The 19,968-nt window shown below is 38.6% G+C and overlaps 2 protein-coding genes across 10 annotated transcripts in view; one reads left to right on the top strand and one right to left on the bottom strand.

The window, feature by feature from the left end:
- The first annotated feature begins 779 nt into the window (after positions 1–779).
- ARP6 (actin-related protein 6) lies at positions 780–5,811 on the top strand. Of its 7 annotated transcripts, none has more exons than XM_088972108.1 (8): positions 780–1,836; positions 2,988–3,198; positions 3,276–3,339; positions 4,411–4,495; positions 4,583–4,633; positions 4,709–4,771; positions 4,864–5,010; positions 5,188–5,811. In XM_088972108.1, exons 1-7 carry the CDS (start codon positions 1,148–1,150, stop codon positions 4,991–4,993), a joined length of 1,293 nt encoding a protein of 430 aa, XP_088828234.1. In that variant the 5' UTR covers positions 780–1,147; the 3' UTR covers positions 4,994–5,010; positions 5,188–5,811. The 7 variants fall into 7 exon arrangements, 4 of the variants coding, with proteins under 4 accessions (XP_088828234.1, XP_088828233.1, XP_088828236.1 ...); XM_088972107.1 differs by having other exon boundaries at positions 845–1,836; positions 5,185–5,811; XR_016107700.1 differs by having other exon boundaries at positions 1,070–1,836; positions 4,435–4,495; positions 4,875–5,010; positions 5,185–5,811.
- Positions 5,812–8,483: 2,672 nt separating this feature from the next.
- LOC148869433 (uncharacterized) overlaps positions 8,484–19,968 on the bottom strand; it is a 238,983-nt gene continuing 227,498 nt past the window's right edge. For all 3 annotated transcript variants that reach the window (XR_016106808.1, XM_088968179.1, XM_088968178.1), the window contains 3 exons: positions 10,714–10,787; positions 9,534–9,587; positions 8,484–9,446 (listed from right to left, as the gene is read on the bottom strand). Coding sequence is in view for 2 of the 3 variants with exons in the window: in XM_088968179.1 (XP_088824305.1) it covers positions 9,146–9,446; positions 9,534–9,587; positions 10,714–10,787 (429 nt within the window). In the remaining variant the exon portion in view is untranslated. The remainder of the gene's footprint in view (positions 9,447–9,533; positions 9,588–10,713; positions 10,788–19,968) is intronic.

Raw genomic sequence — 19,968 nt, 5'->3', positions numbered from 1 at the left:
CTTAAAATTACCTTTCCAATACACTTATCGTTTTCCAATATTTTGAACCTTGGATATGACCATCTTACCTCCCCATTAGTTATAATAATATAAGTTAAAAGAAGAAGGCCTAGGTCAATCGATCACTTAATAATAGTACAACATAATAGAACAAAGTATGGTATAACATAAATGCGCCGAAGCACATATTGTTAAGTCCCACAACATATCACATTACTTGGCTGACTGGGTGGCTGGTGAGCTCAACTTGTTATGTTTGGGATAGTGGACATGAAACACTCTAGAAGCTTATCCAAAAATAATTGGTATTGGATTATAAATCCACTAAAGTTCTATTGAACTGATCATGGGTATTTAATTCTTCTTACTCAATCCAATATAATTGTAAGCTTGGTTTTGTGCATGCAGGTGGCCTTGCTTACATTCCCATGGAAAAGATATAAACATGTGTTTATTTTCCGGTATATAAATGGGTGCAGTGAAAAAAGAACAATTGTTGAGCGTCTCATTTACTTAGAGAAATAATACTTTTAGATTTGGATAAATTACTTATCTATGCACCGAAAATCATTAATATATGATAGAATAATATTGTCATTTCAATAATATAATTTGTTTGAATAAATTAGTCACTGTACACGTGAGTTTATGTGGATGAATATTTCCCTAAATCATGAAACACTTGTCCAAATAAATGCATTTACCCATATACCGAGAATCCAAAACTAGAACGAGACCTAAGTATTTTGCTACACATGGATTAGAGTGGTGAGGCTCTTGGACCATTGGCATTTGACTAGCCCACATATGTGAAGCTGCCGTATGAGAGTCACAAGCGAAGAATGTCTCACTTTCAGCAATTGAACCGTTTATGGATATCGTTTGAATTCCATGGAATTGGGTTTTCCACCTCTCCACAGTGCTTTTCGGTCATTTTAATGATATACCCAACGTAAATCTCACGGTTAAAAATGGGTCCTGTACCAACCTAGAATCTAAGGTCAATCATCTGGCCTTGTGTACGGCGGAGGATGTAGCATCTATAGAAGATGGTAGACATTAGTTACAGTGATTATCATGCTTCCTACTGTCTTCTCAAAGGCGGGAACGACTAAGAAGTGAAGTAGTCGGGGAAGGGAGATCAGAGATGTCGAACGTGGTGGTGCTGGACAACGGCGGGGGGCTCTGTAAAGCCGGAATCGGCGGCGACAGAGACCCTTCGGCGGTGGTTCCCAACTGCCTTGGCCGCCCCTCCTCCTCCAAGAAATGGCTCGTCGCCGACCAACTCCAAGCCTGTGAAGACCTAACCTCCGTCTCCCTCCGCCGCCCCTTCGACAGGGGCTACCTCATCAACCCCGACCTCGAGAAAGAAATATGGGACCGCGTCTTCCGTTCACTCCTCCGCGTGGACCCTACCGCCTCCTCCCTTCTCCTCGTTGAGCCCCTCTTCAACCTCCCCTCCATCCAGCGTTCGACCGACGAGCTTGTCTTCGAGGACTTCGGCTTTCGCTCTCTCTACGTCGCCGACTCTCCCTCCCTCGTCCACCTGTATGAGGCTAGCCACCGGCCCGACGGACTTATCTCGAGGGCGCAGTGTAGTCTCGTCGTCGACTGTGGGTTCTCGTTCACCCATGCCGCTCCGGTGCTGCAGAATTTCACCATTAATTATGCTGTTAAGCGGCTTGATCTTGGGGGAAAGGCTCTCACTAACTACCTCAAGGAGCTTGTGTCTTATCGGTCCATCAATGTCATGGATGAGACTTTTCTCATCGATGATGTCAAGGAGAAGCTCTGTTTCGTCTCGCTCAATGTTCCTCGCGACCTTCAGGTTGCCAGGTACAGGAAATAGTAACTAAAGATAATTCTTTCTTGCATTAATATTTCCCCATTCATTTTGCACCGTTAAATCGTCCATCTGAAATGCTTAGGGTTTCTGGTAATGCAATTGACTATTCTGTAATGAAATGCCACATGGACATTCTTCTTTTGGAAGGATAGGGTGGAAAAATTAAGTTCTTTAATTTCTTTTTTTTTTCAACGGAAAAAGGTTAATCAAGGTCCGTTGGCTGCATGTAAAATGAAGGAAACCAATGGTTTCCTGAAAATTACTATTTTACAGTGTTTAGTGTTACAGCTGCAATGGCTGTGGAAAACATATATTTTCCAAAAAGTGAATTCTAATTGTAGGAAAATGACATTCTTCCTAATTTTATTTATCTCATTCTTTTTTTTCCAAGTTAAGTGAACCACCGGGAAAATTAGGAATACTGATGCCCATTTTCTCTTAATGTAAAAGAGGCACTCGAATGGAAATATCTCTACTTGGTTTCCTAACATTTGATTACAAAGTGATCATTCTCAGCACTGTAGGTTAAATTATTTGCAAGAAACTAAGAACGGGGAAGTTGAGCACCAAGTGTGGTGGAAATGCCTTCTAGACTAAGTGCCAAGGCATACCAGAAAAAGGATAAACTTTATAAGCTGAGTAGCTTTATAAGGATTAGCCATGTCTTGCATGCTGGGCAGTCAAGAATATGTCTCAGGTGAAGATGGAGAGATGAATTAGTGTTGTAGCATGATGATAATAATATAACCATAAATGAATGTGTTTCAAGGATGCTAAAGCTAGCTTCGTTATTCTTTGGGGCAGTTACTTTGGCTAAATTGGATGGTCTCCACACCATTAATGTAAATGAACTTCCATGTCAGTTGTGCCCCCACAAATAGAAGAAGTAACAGATAAGTACCAATTGGCATATGGATTTACCCATACCTAGATTGGTCTTCATGATCCAATTGAAGTGTATGGAACGTATCGTACACCTAAATGGGGTTCAGCTATTATTGAAATCATTCCAAGGATATCATACTCCTTTTTCTTTGTTTACATCTTCTCTATAGACATAATTTACAGTAGGAGACCTGCCAATAATGATGTGTTTATTATGTTAATGGAATTACAACTGATTATGTTTTTATGTTTACAGGAGACCTGGAAAGGATAACCTCTTCAGATGCACATATGTCCTTCCTGATGGTGTTGAACATATGAAGGGTTATGTAAAAGATCTGGATGAAGCACAAAGGTACCTCACATTGCCAGATGAAGCCTGGTTTCCATCACAAGGAATGAAGGATGGATGTGCAGAAGTTCCAGAAAAACCTGAAGATAGGAAGAGAATTGATTTGACAAAAAATGTAGTGTCTAAACAGCTTCTTCATTGTTAATGAATGCAGAATGTTTAGATCTTATAAATACTTTACATTGTCTACAGGAATTTAACTTGACAAATGAACGATTCCTTGTCCCAGAAATGATTTTTCGGCCTGCTGACTTAGGTATGTATTCACATTTCATGCTGTGTAGCATTTGGATTGTAATTTCCATTTAATACCGGTTATCAAAAAAAAAAAAAAAAAAGAAACCTTTTCATCAGTGGTGCCCAACATTGGGAAATGGCCTTTTACCTTTTCATTAGTGCATCCATGTTCAGTGGTGGTGGTTTTTACAAAGAAATAGAAGGAACTCCGTTGCCATTTCTTCAGTCTACTGTTTTATTTGTAGTGGTTACACAAAGGCTAAAACCTCTCTTGGACATATAGACATTATCTGAGTTACTTTTGAGCATTTGCCCAGATATCCTCTGAATAATATTAGTTTATCAAGATACTAAGAGAATAGTTTATGTTGAAATAACAGGTCAGATAATGAAGTATGTATTTAGCAGTGTTTCAATATACTAGGCTGATCTTTAGTCTCACTTCATGGCAAGGATCAAAGAAACTGTCTCAAGGTCTTTTTTGTTTTTTGAAAGCAAAAAGTTGAGCCTTGAGGCTCATATCTGGAGGCAAAGTAGATTCCTACATTGCTTTCAAGGGTCATTTACATGACCATTTTGCTTTGAAGGATCATTTACACGATCATTTATTCATTTATATACTTTCCTAAATTAGGTGCCATTGCTTGCTGCAATGATAAAATCTTGAGTTGACAAACATGAGAACACAGATTTGAGTCTGAGTATGACCACTCTGTGCAAAAAATGCCAAAGGTTAGGTCTGTATACAGTTTACCCCTCCCAAGGCCTTGGATAACCAGGACCAACATCGGGTAATGGCCTTTTAAAATTTAATTTTCCAAATTTCCTATATAAATGTATAATCATATGCATGTTTTAAAATTTTCCTTGTATTAGTTTGATGTTTCTTTTAAAAATTGGTAATTTATGAAGCTTAAACTTCATGCCTTGAGATTTTTGTCTCACATCTAAAAATCCGGTGCTTTACCTCACATTTCCATGTTTCTGCACATTGATAATTAGTATATGAAGAAGTATGAAATATTAAATGGGTATCTATGAGAGTGTAGGAGGATCATTTACAAGTCTTGATTTGTCATGTTCTTTAAAGGAATGAACCAAGCTGGTCTTGCAGAGTGCATAGTACGGGCTGTAAATTCCTGCCATCCTCATCTTCACCCAGTACTCTATGAAAGGTGGGTTTAACAATCTTGAAACATTAGCAATTGGAGCTTGAAGCACATTCCAATTAAAGAAAGTTGTTTCCATGTTTATGTGGACAGCATTATTTTGACTGGTGGAAGCACATTATTCCCTCGATTTGCTCAAAGACTGTAAGCTTCTGCAAACACTTTTTAATTTGTCAAATAAAAATGACATTCCTGGCCATAATGTTTTAACTAATGCAGAGAAAAGGAGCTTCGACCTCTTGTACCTGATGACTATCATGTGAAAATAACAACTCAAGAAGAGTAAAATTTTACCCTAAGCTGTAGAGTTGGTATTTGCATTTCTGTCTTTTCCATTTGGTATAAATTTGTATTTCTCTTACTGCTTTGTCCAGTCCAATTTTAGGTGTATGGAGAGGGGGTTCACTTCTTGCATCTAGTCCTGATTTTGAGGCAATGTGCGTCACTAAGTCTGAGTATGAGGAGCTAGGATCTGCCCGCTGTCGACGACGGTTTTTTCACTGAGCATCCAAAGTACAAATGTATGTATCGAGATCCTATATGGTTGTTGACGCAACTGTTCTATGTGATGATTTTTCCTATAAAAAAATCCCCATATTTATTTTCCTCCTGGCATAGAGTGTCATGCAGAGAAAATTCTTTAAAGTGTCTCTTTTTATCTTCTTCATAGCAGTAACTGTTCTTCTTTGTGGCAGAAGAAGGTCTCTGGAAAAAACCTTCAGAATTTCTGTATGAAGCTGTTGAAACGGAATTGGACAAATATATCCATGATGTCAACATGGAAAAGCTACAGCACAAGCTGCTTGGATATTTCTCTGTTAATGGAGTGCTTTTCAGATGCTTAGGACTTCTGTTTTTTATGGTAAATGCAGGTGCCAAGATGCCAGAGCCTACTTGGAAAAATACAAGGTAAAAGTGGCATGCAAAGGCTATATCAATGAAAGCAAATGTTCTCTCGCCATTATTGGGTGCATGCAATCATAACGAGGAATATGGATGGGACGAAGTAACACCCAAAGTTGGATTGCAGTTTAATCTTTTTGTTTCCAACGCGACCATATTACGTAAGCCAACTACTTCTGGCCTACTCTGCTAGATTGCTGCTAGAAAGGTAAAGCGGTTCGTGTATTATTTTGATTGCCATAATGAACGATATATTGCAACTTAGTAATCTTTGCTTTCAGTGCCTTCAGTGAGACTGCGTTTATCATATGGTATATAATGTTCTAACTTTCATTATGCTTCAGAAGAATTGTGAGAGATTTAGCCGCATTTTAGTTGCATTGAAGTCTGTGATATGGATGTTCAGAGTGTTGGATTTCCGTTTGCTGTGATTTTTGAGGATTTGGTTCATGGATCAGATCGTTTTTTTTTTTTTTTTAGAGACGTTATGGTATGGCTTTATATTTGCTTTAATCACCTCTTTTCAGTTGCATCGATTCCTGTGATACGTCTGTATCTGTACATCTCCCAGAAACAAAAACTACCACAGTAATAAGAAAGCCAATTCTGGTCATAATAGAGTCCAAATCTAAATGTTGCATCGCAGGAACAATTCTGTATAAAATCTTTCTAAATTCATCTACTCTCTGGTTCTGATTGAACATTTGAAAAATAGCGAAGGCTTAACAAGTCTTCCAATTCATTCCGTCAAATCTGACAGATACAACCCGTCAAATCTAACAGATACAAGGTAAATTTCAGCTCCTTTTTAAAATTTACATTTAGGTCAACTTATGAAAATTCAAGGTATGTATAAATATTTAGTCCAATCTAGTATCTAAACTTCCAAAATGTGTCAATTTAGTAGTATCTACACTTTACCATCTTAGTTGTGTATCATGTGACATGTCACATGTGATTTAAAATTTTAAAAAATATCAAAATTATCCTTTAAAATAAAACACTGTTTATTATATTCTTCCTTAAGAAGATGAAACTGAGTTATAAGTTTTGCAAGGAAATGGTAATGTTTGCAGCCATTAAACCTGGGCGTGGGAATGAGAGGAGTTGAGAAGCATTTGGATGTTTGATAAAGAAAATTAGCTGACACTTGAAAGGCATTTGTCTTTTCACATATCACAATGGCCGGTTAACATTAGGTATTAAGTTGGCACATTTTAGAAGTTTAGGTATTAGATTGACATGTTATGAAGTTTGGGGACCAAAGTAAGCCAATTTCCCTAAATCTTTTACCCTTTGCGGTCAAAAAAGGTCTTTTACCCTAAAAATAACTTGAGAAGTGTGTTTACATGGGTATTCCTCATAATACGTATGCTTAACGAAAACAAATGAATGCGAGTATCTGAATAGGGCTATCAATGGGTCGGGTCTGGGCTGGAACAAGAATCTAATTGATTCAATCGATTGTCCCAGGTCTGACCTGATAGACCTGATTATAATAAATAAAAAACAAATATTATGTTTAATATATATTAAATACTCTCTCTATATATAGGATTGGGTTTGAACTGGTTTGGGACTAGATGAAACCAGTTTCAAAGTGATAGTAATCGGAACCCTATATCAGGACCCAGAGCTGACCCAGTAGTTCTAGTTCTTGAAACCAAAATTGGCCCAAGTTGGATCCATCTGGTCGGATCCGACCCATTGATAACCCTATATCTGAGTATATTATTCCTGTAAAAAGCGTTGTCGTGATAACGAAAGATGAACAGGGCCTAAGGTGAAAATGTACTTGCATCAGCATTACATCTCTTAATTGTAGAAAGAAATGGCAATTGCCATTTTTGGATCGTGCCAAAAACATGACAAACAATTAGAGGTAGACCTAAAGATTGCGAGATTTGTTGGATTAAGCTGATATAAACCTATTTCTACTATTTTCCTTTTATTACGTACGTGTGCAGTGAGAGAGAAATCTAGACAAATGCAGAGAATCAGAAGAATATTCAAACTATAATATGAAAGCAATCAAGAAATGGCCATTATCTCCGTCAATGCTGGCAATCTCTAGTTGTCTACTAACTAGAGGGCGAGGCCTACGATAAAAAGAACCACACGGCCACATGGATGCGATGCACGATGCGTTGATACTCTGAAAATCAAAGGGAACCATAGAAATGGATTGTTAGAGCAGAGAAACGACATTTCTGCAATCTGCATACGTTCAACTGAAAACCAATTTTTGGATAGAAACACCCGTCGAGGCTTCAGATATCATGCCAAATGAAGATTGATCAGAAATCCCGAATGAATGTTTTGCTCCTAAAACTATATCCAAAATTACAAATGACTAATCCTAGACCAGGGCTGAGTTTGAATATTGTCAATGATCCCTTCTCTCAACTCACTGCCTTCTTGATAAGAGGATCAAAATATCAACACACCCGATACCCTCAATTGGGTATTCGTGAGTATTGATATGAGTGATATTCATAATTTATTTATTTATTTATAGGTATATGCTGTTAAAGCTCTCAAAGTTTTAAAATCCCCAAACTTTTTCTACATGGGTGTATCTATGCATTTTGGGGTCTACATTACAGATATGATACTCCTGATATATGGGTGTATTTTATCGATATTTTGATCCTTTATGAATGTCAAATTTTCAGAAATTCTAATAAAAAATACATTCAAAACATATGGTAGCAAGGTTCAAGTATCGGTATGCATTGTACGATATATAGCTTTTTATTGGGTACAATACCATATATATATATATATATTTTGTTGAACCCACCAATATGCTAAATACCAGGAGTTAGAACCTGCGGCTAAGGTTAATACTTAAAACCCTTTATGTCCAGGCTCAAATCTTAGAACGTAAAAATGTTTTTATACAAGAGTGTTGTCCCTCCAAATTATATTGATAATTAGTAAATTTTCAAAAATAAAATACATGATTTTTATTTTCCAAGGTATTTAATAAACTATACATGCATTTATGCATATAAATTATAAAACATACCATGAACTCGTAAAGGGCGAAAAATTTTCAACATAAAACGTGTAAAGAGTTAGATGAAGATATTGCAATGACGAATGAATAATTCAAATGATATGGAAGGTATTCTACAATGACATCTTTATACAAATAAAGAATATTGACATACAAAACCCACCACTAAGACCCAACATCCAATCACCAATCATTATCTTTATATCCAAAACTTTTCCGGCAACAATTTTGGGCTCATCAGGGTACACTTACCAGTAACTCATCTTGAAAACTGAGTTACTATAAAACTATATTGCTAATTCACGAACAACTGCAATACATCTCCAATATCCGAGACATGATTTCTTCAATAATGAGCAACCAATCAGTGATATCACTGCATGCGATGTTGCTATTCCAATCTTGAGCAACCAACTAGGTCAAGATGTTGTCCCCAAGATCACCCAAGAATTGCGCTATGGTGCTTTCTGATTTGCTGGTTTCTCCAGTTGGAATCGTCAAAACAAATTCAAAACAAGTCAAACTGAAATCAATGCAAGCCAAAGCTATTAAAACACTGCATTAGCTGCGAACTCTTTAGCTGTACCAAATGAAGCCAGCAATCTTGAAAATCTTGATGTTAAAAACCTCCAAACTGGCAAATTGATTTGTTGCTTGAAATTCTTGATTCTAGATCCACCTAGATGGGATCTTCGAATGGAGAAATTGAAGTACATTGCAAACCATTCTTGCTAGTCAAAAGCAGGTTGTAAATCCATGCAAAGATGCACTAGTTTCCTCTGGTATTGCCCATAACATTCACTCACTGCAATCACATCTTGATGATCAGGATTCAGGTGGAGCAAGATAGATTTTTGGTTTTCAACTGATAGCCTCAAAAGATCATCTGAATTCCCTGATTTAGAAGCAATTTGTGCATTTATCTCGTGGCAAGCAAGTAAGAAAAGGGCAGCTGTGTCTGGCTGCTGTGCATCACGGAATGCAGCTAATGCTTCCTGCAATGCACCAGCTGCAACATACAATATTGAAGCCCTGCATATTTTGATTAAACCAGCAGTTCAGTAATTTGATGAATATGACACAACTGAAAATCTTCATGAAATAAAAGGGCCAGGTTACCTCCAGAAGCTATGCTCTGTGTGAAGGACATGATCAGCCCATCTCTGCAACACCCTGTAAGATGTCAAGTACCATCACTCTTCCCATTGTGAAAGGATTAAATTGATAATATGAACTTGTCATTCATACATTCTGAAGTTGCAATAGACAATGTTGTTAAAATCTTATGATTTATGATACGATTCACAATTTAAATCATGAATCCCAAAGATTTTGATTTGAGTCTTATGCCTGAATCCTTTTTTACAAAAATCTTATGATTTTTATTTGAATCCTACAATTTGATTCATGAATATTACGATTTATATGATTTTTACAATTCACTATGATTCAAATAAATTCAATTAAATCCATAACTAAAAAAATGAATTACTTGTATTATTTAAGACCAGATATTGAGTTTGTTTAACATCATATGTAGGCTAAAGATCCATTGTATGTTAATTATTTTATTTTCAAGTTAAACTTGATTTTATCATCTTAGGCTTCTATTGTATAAGTGTTAAATTCTATTCTTTTAGGTACATATATGGTAAACATGGATTACAAATGAGATAAAATAATATTCCTATATTTATTTAACCTTTTAGTATATTTCTATGTGTTTTTTTTTTTATTTTAAAAAAGTATAAATAATCTTACAATTTATGATGTGATTATGATTATTAAAACATTGCCAAACATTGAGTTTGTTTTACATCATATGTAGGCTAGAATTATTTTATTTTCAAGTAAACTTTGGTTTTATCATCTTAGGCTTCTACTGTACAAGTGTTAAATTTTATTGTTTTAGATACATATATGGTAAATATGGATTAAATTAAAATCATATTCCTATATATATATATATTTAGCCTTCTAGTGTATTTACATTTAAATTTATAAAAAATGTAAATAATCTTATGATTTATGATATGATTTACAATTTGATTTGATTCAACTTTCTCTATGATTTATTATACGATTATGATTTTCAGAACTTCGTCTTACATGCTTGTTGACTTTGTGCAACAATTCAAAAGTGTGTGTGAATATGAAATAATGCTGGTATCATGTTTCCATTGGATGGTAATATATTCAAATTCCTCCTCATGGTAATCCAAATTTGAAAAAAACAGAGAACTTGACAGGAAGATGTTACATGGCCTATCAATATAATCAGAAAAGCCAAAATATGAACCTTGCATAATCAGATCCCTGTAAATGTGTAGCAGCTAAAGTTGCTGCATCTGTCCAGCATCCAGCATCTTGTAGCTGCAGATAGAAAAAATTCATTAGAAGCTAGTTTATGTAATTCACTTTTCATGTTAAAGTCGTGACCTAATCCAAGTGTCAAGGGATATATATTATAGTATTAAATTCAAATAGATAGGTTATCTACAATGTCAGAAATATCCTACCTGAGGTACTAGCCCCATCTTCAATACATGCATACGTACCAAGAGAGGGGCCACATCACTTGTGTCTATGGGGTTGATAATTTGATATGAATAGATAAGCCCAAGGCACCATAACAAAAAATTGTTGTACTTAACATGATCTTTTACTATCAATTATATTTACATTATGCAATTTTACACATAAACTTCTGCTTCTTTTCATCTTGCAAAATTTTACTATCATGAAATCTCATTCCTGTATCGAGAAGCAGAAAACTACAGGTAAACTCATGTCCAGGTAAATGTAATAATGGAATGGTGATCAACTTCTGAATGGAATGTAAGTCAGAATTCAATAAAATAGATAATGGTGCAAATTTCTAGCAGAAAGAAAGTGGATGACCACCTCTAATATTTGATCACGGATAGCAAAAGCTTATACAAGATCCATTTGGTCCATTTCTGCCTTGGAGAAGTTCTAGAATCTATTGTCTCCCCTGCCAAGGGGTCTTTTTTAATGGATACTATGATCTGCCATAGGAGGGAGTTAAAGAGAAGAACAGAAGAGTGAAACAGGTTGGAGAACAAGAAGCATAGTGGGTGGCACCACACAATCTTGTTTAAATAGGGTGAAACATAAAATAGGGTAAAATAACTACAATATCCCTGTGGCAAGAATAAGAGAATTAACACTCCCCCTCTAGTTGGGCTGTGTATATCATGCATTCTCAACTTGTTACATATCGCACTATGGCGTTGGGTAGACATACTTTTAATGAATATATCAATTAGTTGATCTCTAGAGTAACAAAAGGAAGACACATTTCATCCTTCTCAACTTCCTCATGTATAAAATGCTTGCAAATTCAACATGTTTTGTCCCATCATGCTGAAATTCTTGTACCAGATTTGTTGTCACAAATAAAAATATAGGATATGGCACTGATGGAGTACAGGAGAAGGCCAATAAGTTCTATGCAAGTTGGGACCACTCCAAGACACATAAGAAGTTTGGATGATGTCACTAATCCAACCGAGTAATCAATTACCAAGTTAGTGCCAGTGCAAAACTTCTATTCTGGTTTGAATTTACCAAGCGCCAACACGAAATTTCCATCTTAGTTTGAATTTACCAAGATAGCGCCAGCACAGAATTTCCATCTTAGTTTGAATTTATCAAGATAGCGCCAGCACGGAATTTCTATCTTACTTTGAATTTACCAAGCTAGTGTCAACACAGGACTTCTATTCTAGTTCATAATTACCAAATTAGTATTAGATCATGATTTCCGAATTTTTGTTCAATCAGGACTTTCTTTTTGAAGAGTTTTAGTACGATTCTATTATGGAGTGTTTTCATAGATTAAGAAGCTTTCTTGTAGGATCCATAAGGATGTATGCCTATATAAAGAGTAGCTAGGGGAAGACTAAGACAATTTTTGATATTGAATTTTCTCTTAATTATTCAGTGAAGAATTCCTCTTCCTGGTAGTTCGACTTCTACTCTTCTTTGAAGCTTCTCTAAATGTGTTTTGTTTCCGTATTGCGCCAAAGACCCAACTCAGTTAGCGGGTTCTCAGCTACAACACTTCAGCCACCCTATGTGCCATAGACTTATACTCGTCTTCACACTAGATTTGGACACAACTGACTGCTTATTACTCTACTAAGTCACCGAGTTTCCTTCAACAAAAGTGCATGCTAGACCTCCTATCATCAAATCAAGGGAACCAACCCAGTCAGCATCTGTATATGCTTCCACGTGAAGATAACCATGTTTAGAGAAATTTAGATCGCTACTAGGGCTTTTCCATACAGCATTGATTAACTTTGAGAGCTGTTCTTGAGGAATATTTTGGTCCTCATTCACCATAATTTTAGGCTAAAATCAGAGGCAAATCGTTGCTGTAACTTCAGGGATACAGGTACCATCTTGGAGGTGTGTCATCTTCGCCTTCTTCATTGTTAGTATGAGAATTGTTTGGGTGTCTAGGCGTGAACAACTACTTGGATGATTTGCCTTTGTGGACTGTTAGAATGTTAGAGTGATGTTCGGCTGATAAGAGTTCTTATTAGCCCATTCTTATGTTTAACTTATCTTGTGACTGGGCCTGTGTTAATGGGCCTAATCCTGTTTAATGATTTAAGTCATCTGGGTGTCCCATCACTAATCAGGGGCATCCCAGTAAATTCTTGTACCTTGTACTACATTCATCTATAAATAAAAGACTGGTCGACTAAGTTTTTGGATGTGTTTGTTTTGTTCATAATTTGGGGCCAGGAATGGACAAGTTAGATGCACAGTCTATTAAGTGCATCTTCCTTGGCTATTCTGGGACTTAGAAAGGGTATAAGTGTTATCACCCTAGCTCTTGACGTTCCTTTGTATGTGTTGATGTTACTTTCTTTGAGTCTACTCTATTCTTCTTGGGGTCCGGTGATGTTTCTTCCTCCTCATCACCTCCTCCCCTTCCTCTTCCAGTTGTGGACTCTGTTCCTCTTGTTCCTGCAGTGACCAAGTCTTTGCCTCCGGTGCCACCACCAGTTGAACGACCACCGATCCATCACGTGTATACACATCGCCCACATGTACCGGAACCTCCTCCAACTTCATCATCGTCGACAGATCCGGCAACTGTTGCCACACCAGCCCCGACCCCCGTATTTAATCTTGATCTTCCCATTGCCTTGCAAAAAGGTAAGCGCAGTTGTACCCTTCATCCTATTTCTAATTATGTTTCATTGACTCACCTTTCCACTTCCCATCGCCAGTTTATCTCTTTGTTATTTGTAGAGAACATTGATGTGGGCCCCACAACTGTGGTCCCACTCTGTCCGTAGGGTAGAATGTATCTAGTCACAGCTGTGGTTATTTTGTTATTCTGTTATTTCTAGTTTCAGTTTTATATTGTTTGTTATTTGTTAGCAGTTATGATGTAAACACCAAGGGCAGATATGTCCTTTCATGTAACTAGCATAACCTATATATATTAACTTAAAGTGGCGGCGGCAGAATATTGACATTCTGTTCTTCTCTTCAAAATCTGTGTTCTATTGCTCTTCCATTACTCTTTCTTCTACATCTTCTTCACTTTATCTTCTCATTGAACCTGAAATCTCTTAGTGATCAAGACTGAATAACAGTCTTGAAAACCTACATGGTATCAGAGTCAAGTTAGGGTTTTTCATGTGAGTCTAATACCAACCGACCACATGAGAATCTCCTAGGACTGAAAGCTGAAAAGGAGGAGTTCGCAGACTGCATCTTGGAGATTGCCAGAGGTACTAGTAGCTGTTGGAAACTTGCTTGGGTTGCAGAGTGTTGGTGGTCAGAAAGGATCAGAGAAAACTAGGGTTCAGGTAACCCTAGAAGGTAGCAAACTATTTTTTCCTTGTAAGTTGTTACTTTTTAATAGAAGTTCTTTCAGAGAAGATAGGTTGGACCTATCTGGAGGGGAAGGCCGAACCATTCCAGCTCTTTCTCTCTTCTATTTCCTAGGGTTTTACAGCAAACCCTGGACCGAACTGTGTTTCTCTCTACTCTAGGGTTTGAAAGTGATATGCGGCAAGCCCTAGTGGTTGACTGAACCCTGTGATCTACCTAGAGCTACTCTTAAGTTGATTGGTAGGTCTGATCAGATTCTAGGGTTTCTTATTAACCCTACTGCAAGCTCATCTATACAGTTTGGACTGTGTGACTGAATTGCTTCCTTTCAGGACTGATTAAAACCCTAACTTTCCCTAGCATATCAGTTTTGTTTTAAAGCTGTTCTCAGAGTTCTAAGGGGGTTAGAGATCTACGGACAGCTACTGTTCTGTTGGCTAGTTGGTTTCAGATCAGAATTACTTCGGTTTTGTGCACATACACTGAGAATACAGATCAGGCCTATACTGTTTTGGTTGTGATTGGTGATTCAAGTACTGTTTTTGAGACTTGACAGAAATGGAGTCTAAAATTCAGGCAGAAGGCAGTTTTGGGAACATCATTTATGGTGGTATTTCTGAGATGGGTGGTCAGGTTACGACCGTAAAGTTTGATGGATCAAACTATTTGGAATGGGCCCAATCAGCCATGATGGCTATTGGTGGAAGAGGTAAATTAGGGTACCTCCTGGGAGAAATGAAAGAACCTTCCAAGGGAGACCCGACATATACCCAGTGGATGCAAGAAAACTACTTGGTTATGACATGACTGTGTAATTCTATGCAGCCTCATATTAGCCGGAATTATTTGTGAGCAAAGACAACTAAGGAGATATGGGATGTTATGAAAGAAACTTACTCCCAACCCCTTAATGTTGTTAGAGCATATGAATTGAAATGTGAAGTGAACACCCTTAAACAAGGAGAGAAACCGGTATCGGTCTACTTCTCTACCTTGAAGTCTCTGTGGCATGAGATTGATCACTTAGAGACTCTTGAGTGGGAGAGTCCCAAAGATGCTCAGCCCCATAGAAAGCACATCGAGACAAACAAAGTGTTTGAGTTCCTGGCGGGACTGAACTCAGAATATGATATTGTGAGGCAGCAGATTTTGACTAGAGACAGTGTGACTCTCTCTCAGGCTTACTCATTTGTACATAGTGAAGAAACCAGAAGGAAGGTTATGATGCAACCCATATCAGCCTTTGTAGCGGCTACACCCAAATCAGGGGGTGATTCAGAGAAGGACAGGAGGAAGGAAGACAAGAAGGATGTAGTATGTGAACATTGTAAGAAACCCAAACATACAAAAGAGACATGTTGGAAACTGCATCCCCACTTGGTTCCTACGAAGTTAAGAAACAAGAAGGGCACTGCTCATGTAGCCATGAACACGGATTCAACATCCTCATCTGCCACAAAAGGAACATCTTTGGAGACCTTAGCTGCAGTTCGGGCTGCCCTAATACAGCTAGAAAAGGAGGTTGGAAATTCAGCTCAGCCACCGCAGCCTCCATCAGCCCTTGTCACATCTGCCTTCGCCCATTCAGGTACTCGAGCTTCAGCCTATCATGCCTCAGCTCCAGGTACTACTGAACCTTGTTGGGTAATAGACTCAGGTGCATCTGATCACATGACTAGCTTGCCTTCACTGTTTACTACTTACCATTTGTCTTCTGGTAGGGATAAGGTATCTATTGCTAATGGTTCCCTGGTTCCTATTTCTGGGAAGGGTGACATCAAGCTTTCAGATACTATCTCCCTTTCATCTATTTTGCATGTGCCTAAGCTTGATACTAACCTTCTTTCAGTCAGTAGTATTACCAAGCATATAAACTGCTCAGTAACCTTCTTCCCTGACTGATTTGTTTTTCAGGACTTGGAGACGCAGAAGGTGATTGGGACTGGCTGTGAGACGAATGGGATCTATCTGCTCGGGGAGCGGTTCCGTCAGGGAGAGTCAGTAGAGAAGTTGTCTTTTGTTTCTCAGAGTGTGAGTCCGATTATGCTTTGGCATAACCGATTAGGTCATTTGTCTTTTCGATCTTTACAGAGTTTGTTTCCTACTTTATTTGAGTCTATTGAGTTGTCTCAGCTACAGTGTGAAAGTTGTGAGTTTGCTAAGCATTGTAGAAAGCCTTATTTATTTAGTAATAAAAGGAGTGATAATTCTTTTAATATTGTGCATACTGACGTTTGGGGGCCTTATCATATCCCTTCCATGGGTGGGTACAGATATTTTTTGTTATTTGTTGATGACCATACCCGCTTTTCTTGGGTTTATCTCATGCGTTCACGAGATGAGGTACCTTCCCTGACCCAAAATTTTCACCAAATGATCCTAACCCAGTTTGATGCCAAGATCAAAGTTCTCTGATCTGATAACGCAAAGGAATACTTTGCTAAATCATTGACATCTTATCTTCTTCATCATGGGGTTATCCACCAGAGATCTTGCCCTCATACACCTCAGCAGAATGGAGTTGCCGAGAGGAAGAATAGGCACATTTTGGAAGTGGATAGAAGCCTCATGTTTTCTTCCAATGTCTCTATTCGCTTCTGGGGGGATGCTATCCTCACGACAGTATACCTTATTAATCGGGTCCCTTCTAGGGTCCTTGATATGCGATCTCCTTTTTCGCTTCTACACCCACGTGAGGACTTGTTTTCTATTCCCCTTAAGACATTCGGTTGCACTTGCTTTGTTTAGCTTCTCGGACCCCATCCCTCCAAGTTTGAACCTAAAGCCTCCAAATGCATCTTCCTTAGTTATGCACAAACTCAAAAGGGTTATTGTTGTTATGATCCTATCTCCGGGAGGAAGTTTGTCTCCACGGATGTCACTTTCTTTGAGGGGACAACCTATTATCCTCGGGTTGCCCTTCAGGGGGAGAGTAGTGAGAGTGGGGGTTTGAATTCTTGTCTTCAGGGGGAGAGCAGTGAGAGTGGGGCAGTTCCTTTACCTATTCCATTGGGTGATGAGAACTACAATGGTGAGGGTGGTTAGAGGGATCAGGAGTTGAGGGAAAGCCGCAATGGTGAGGGTGGTCAAAGGCATCAGGAGTTGAGGCTTTATCACAGGCGGTGCAGGCAGGTTGATCCTGATGATCAGCAGTCCAGACCAGCTCCAATCTCATCTGCAGCTCCAGGTCCAGATACTTCAGTCCCAGAGCTCACAGAGACTTCCCCTACAGATGATCTTGACCTTCCAATTGCAGTCCGTAAAGGGAAACGACATTGTACCACATCCACAACCCACTGTATTTCTCATTTTTTATCCTATGATCACCTATCTCCTACCTACAGGTCCTACCTTAGCTCCATTTCCAATGTCCCTATTCCAAGAACAGTGCAAGAAGCCCTATCCGTCCCTGAATGGAAAGATGCAATGCAAGTTGAGATGGATGCTTTGTTGAAGAACAACACCTGGGAGGTAGTTGATTTTCCAAAAGGAAAGAAACCAGTTGGATGCAGATGGGTATTTACGGTGAAGCATAATGCAGAGGATCTATTGAGAGGTATATAGCTCGGTTAGTTGCAAGAGGGTTTACACAGACTTATGGCATAGATTACTTGGAGACATTTGCACCTGTAGCCAAGATGACTACTATTCGAGTTCTCTTGTCCCTTGCAGCAAGTCACACTTGGCCTTTATACCAAATGGACGTAAAAAATGCCTTTCTGAATGGAGATCTGCAGGAAGAAGCTTACATGCGTTTGCCTCCTGGATTCTATGATGCAGAAGTAGGTAAGAAGGTCTGCCGGCTCAACAAGGCTTTGTATGGTTTGAAACAGTCACCTAGGGCTTGGTTCGATAGATTCAGACTAGCACTTGTGAAGTTTGGATATGTACAGGCCTAGTCAGATCATACCCTATTCATCAAGAGGGTGGAGTCCTCTTTGACACTATTGGTAGTATATGTTGATGATATTGTGGTCACAGGGAATGATAGCAGTAGAAAGCCTTACGTGCTGATTTCGGCCAAGCTTCTTGTGAAAGGAAGAGTAGAAAGTTGGGGATTTCAGCAAGAGACAGAGGAAAGGGAAGAAAAGAAAAGAAGGTCGACTAGGATAGATTTACTTAACCCTAGCTGCCAGCCCCTCATTCTATTTATAATTAACTTAAGTATGAGATATTACAAGGATGCCCTTAGTAGGGCGGCAACTCAAACTAAGTAATTATAGCTCTTTAAAAAATAAAAACTAATGGGCCCAAGGCCCAACAACATCTTAATTTAAAAGAAAATAAACTAAACACAAGTCGGCTCACTCAACACTCCCCCTCAAGTTGGGAGTAGATGTCATATATCCCCAACTTGCGTAGATCATGCTCCAGCTTATTCTTTGCAACGCCTTTTGTGAGGACATCAACAAGCTGCAGATTAGAAGAAATATATGGAAGACAAACTTCTCCAGAAGTTACCCTTTCTCTGATAAAATGTCTATCTACTTCAATGTACTTAGTTCGGTCATGCTGAACTGGATTATGAGCAATATTAATTGCTGCCTGGTTATCGCAGTATAGCATCATAGGTTCTTCTGCCTGAACACCGATTTCTTCCAACAGAGAACGGATCCAAAGAAGTTCTGAAACTCCATGTGCCATGGCCCTATATTCGGCTTTTGCACTTGATCTTGCAACAACTGTTTGTTTTTTACTCTTCCATGAGACTAGGTTACCCCTAACTAGCGTGCACACTCCTAAAGCTGATCTTCTGTCATCGAGGCATCCTGCCCAATCCGCATCTGTATTGGTCTCTAGCTTGAGCTGTCCATGATCAGTAAACAATATGCCTCTGCCTGGATGTCCCTTCAGATAAGCAAGGATCCTGTCAACTGCCTTCCAATGCTGGTCTCGTGGAGCATGCATGTATTGGCTCACTATACTTACTACATAGGAGATGTCCGGTCTTGTCATGCACAAGTATAGTAGCTGACCCACAAGTCTTTGGTACCTCCCAAGGCCCTTTACTGGTTCACCTTCTGATGCACTGATTCTATGGTTTTGATCAATGGGGGTGCTAGCTGCCTTTGTTCCAAGTTTCCCTGTTTCTCGGAGAAGGTCCAAGACATACTTCCTTTGAGAGATAAAAATCCCATGTTTCAATCTTGTAACTTCAATGCCTAAGAAGTATCTCAGTTCTCCAAGGTCCTTAATCTCAAATTCCTTATGCAGGTTCCTCTTCAAACTATCAATCTCACTCAAATCATTCCCAATGACAACAATATCATCCACATAAACAATTAGGATTGACACTAAGGATCCCCTGCGCTTCACAAACAAGGTGTGATCAGATTGAGTTTGAGTGTAGCCAAAAACAATCAGGGCCTTTCTGAATCCGTCGAACCATGCTCTCGGAGATTGTTTCAAGCCATATAGTGACTTCTTCAGTTTGCATACCTTTCCCTCTTTAGCATTATCATAAAAACCAGTTGGAATATCCATATACACCTCTTCTTGTAGATCCCCATTTAGGAAAGCATTCTTCACATCCAGTTGAAACAAGGGCCAAGAGTATGAGGCAGCAAGAGAAAGGAGTATCCGAACAGAGGTCATCTTTGCAACTGGTGCAAAGGTCTCTAGATAATCAATGCCATAGGTCTGTGTGTATCCTTTTGCAACAAGTCTTGCC

This window comes from Nelumbo lutea, chromosome 2 (genome assembly GCF_056320005.1).
Source record: "Nelumbo lutea isolate HS-2025 chromosome 2, American lotus-T2T, whole genome shotgun sequence".
Lineage (NCBI taxonomy): Eukaryota > Viridiplantae > Streptophyta > Magnoliopsida > Proteales > Nelumbonaceae > Nelumbo > Nelumbo lutea.
The sequence above is the reverse complement of the archived record's forward strand: the minus strand, read 5'-3'. Positions and strand labels throughout refer to the sequence as shown.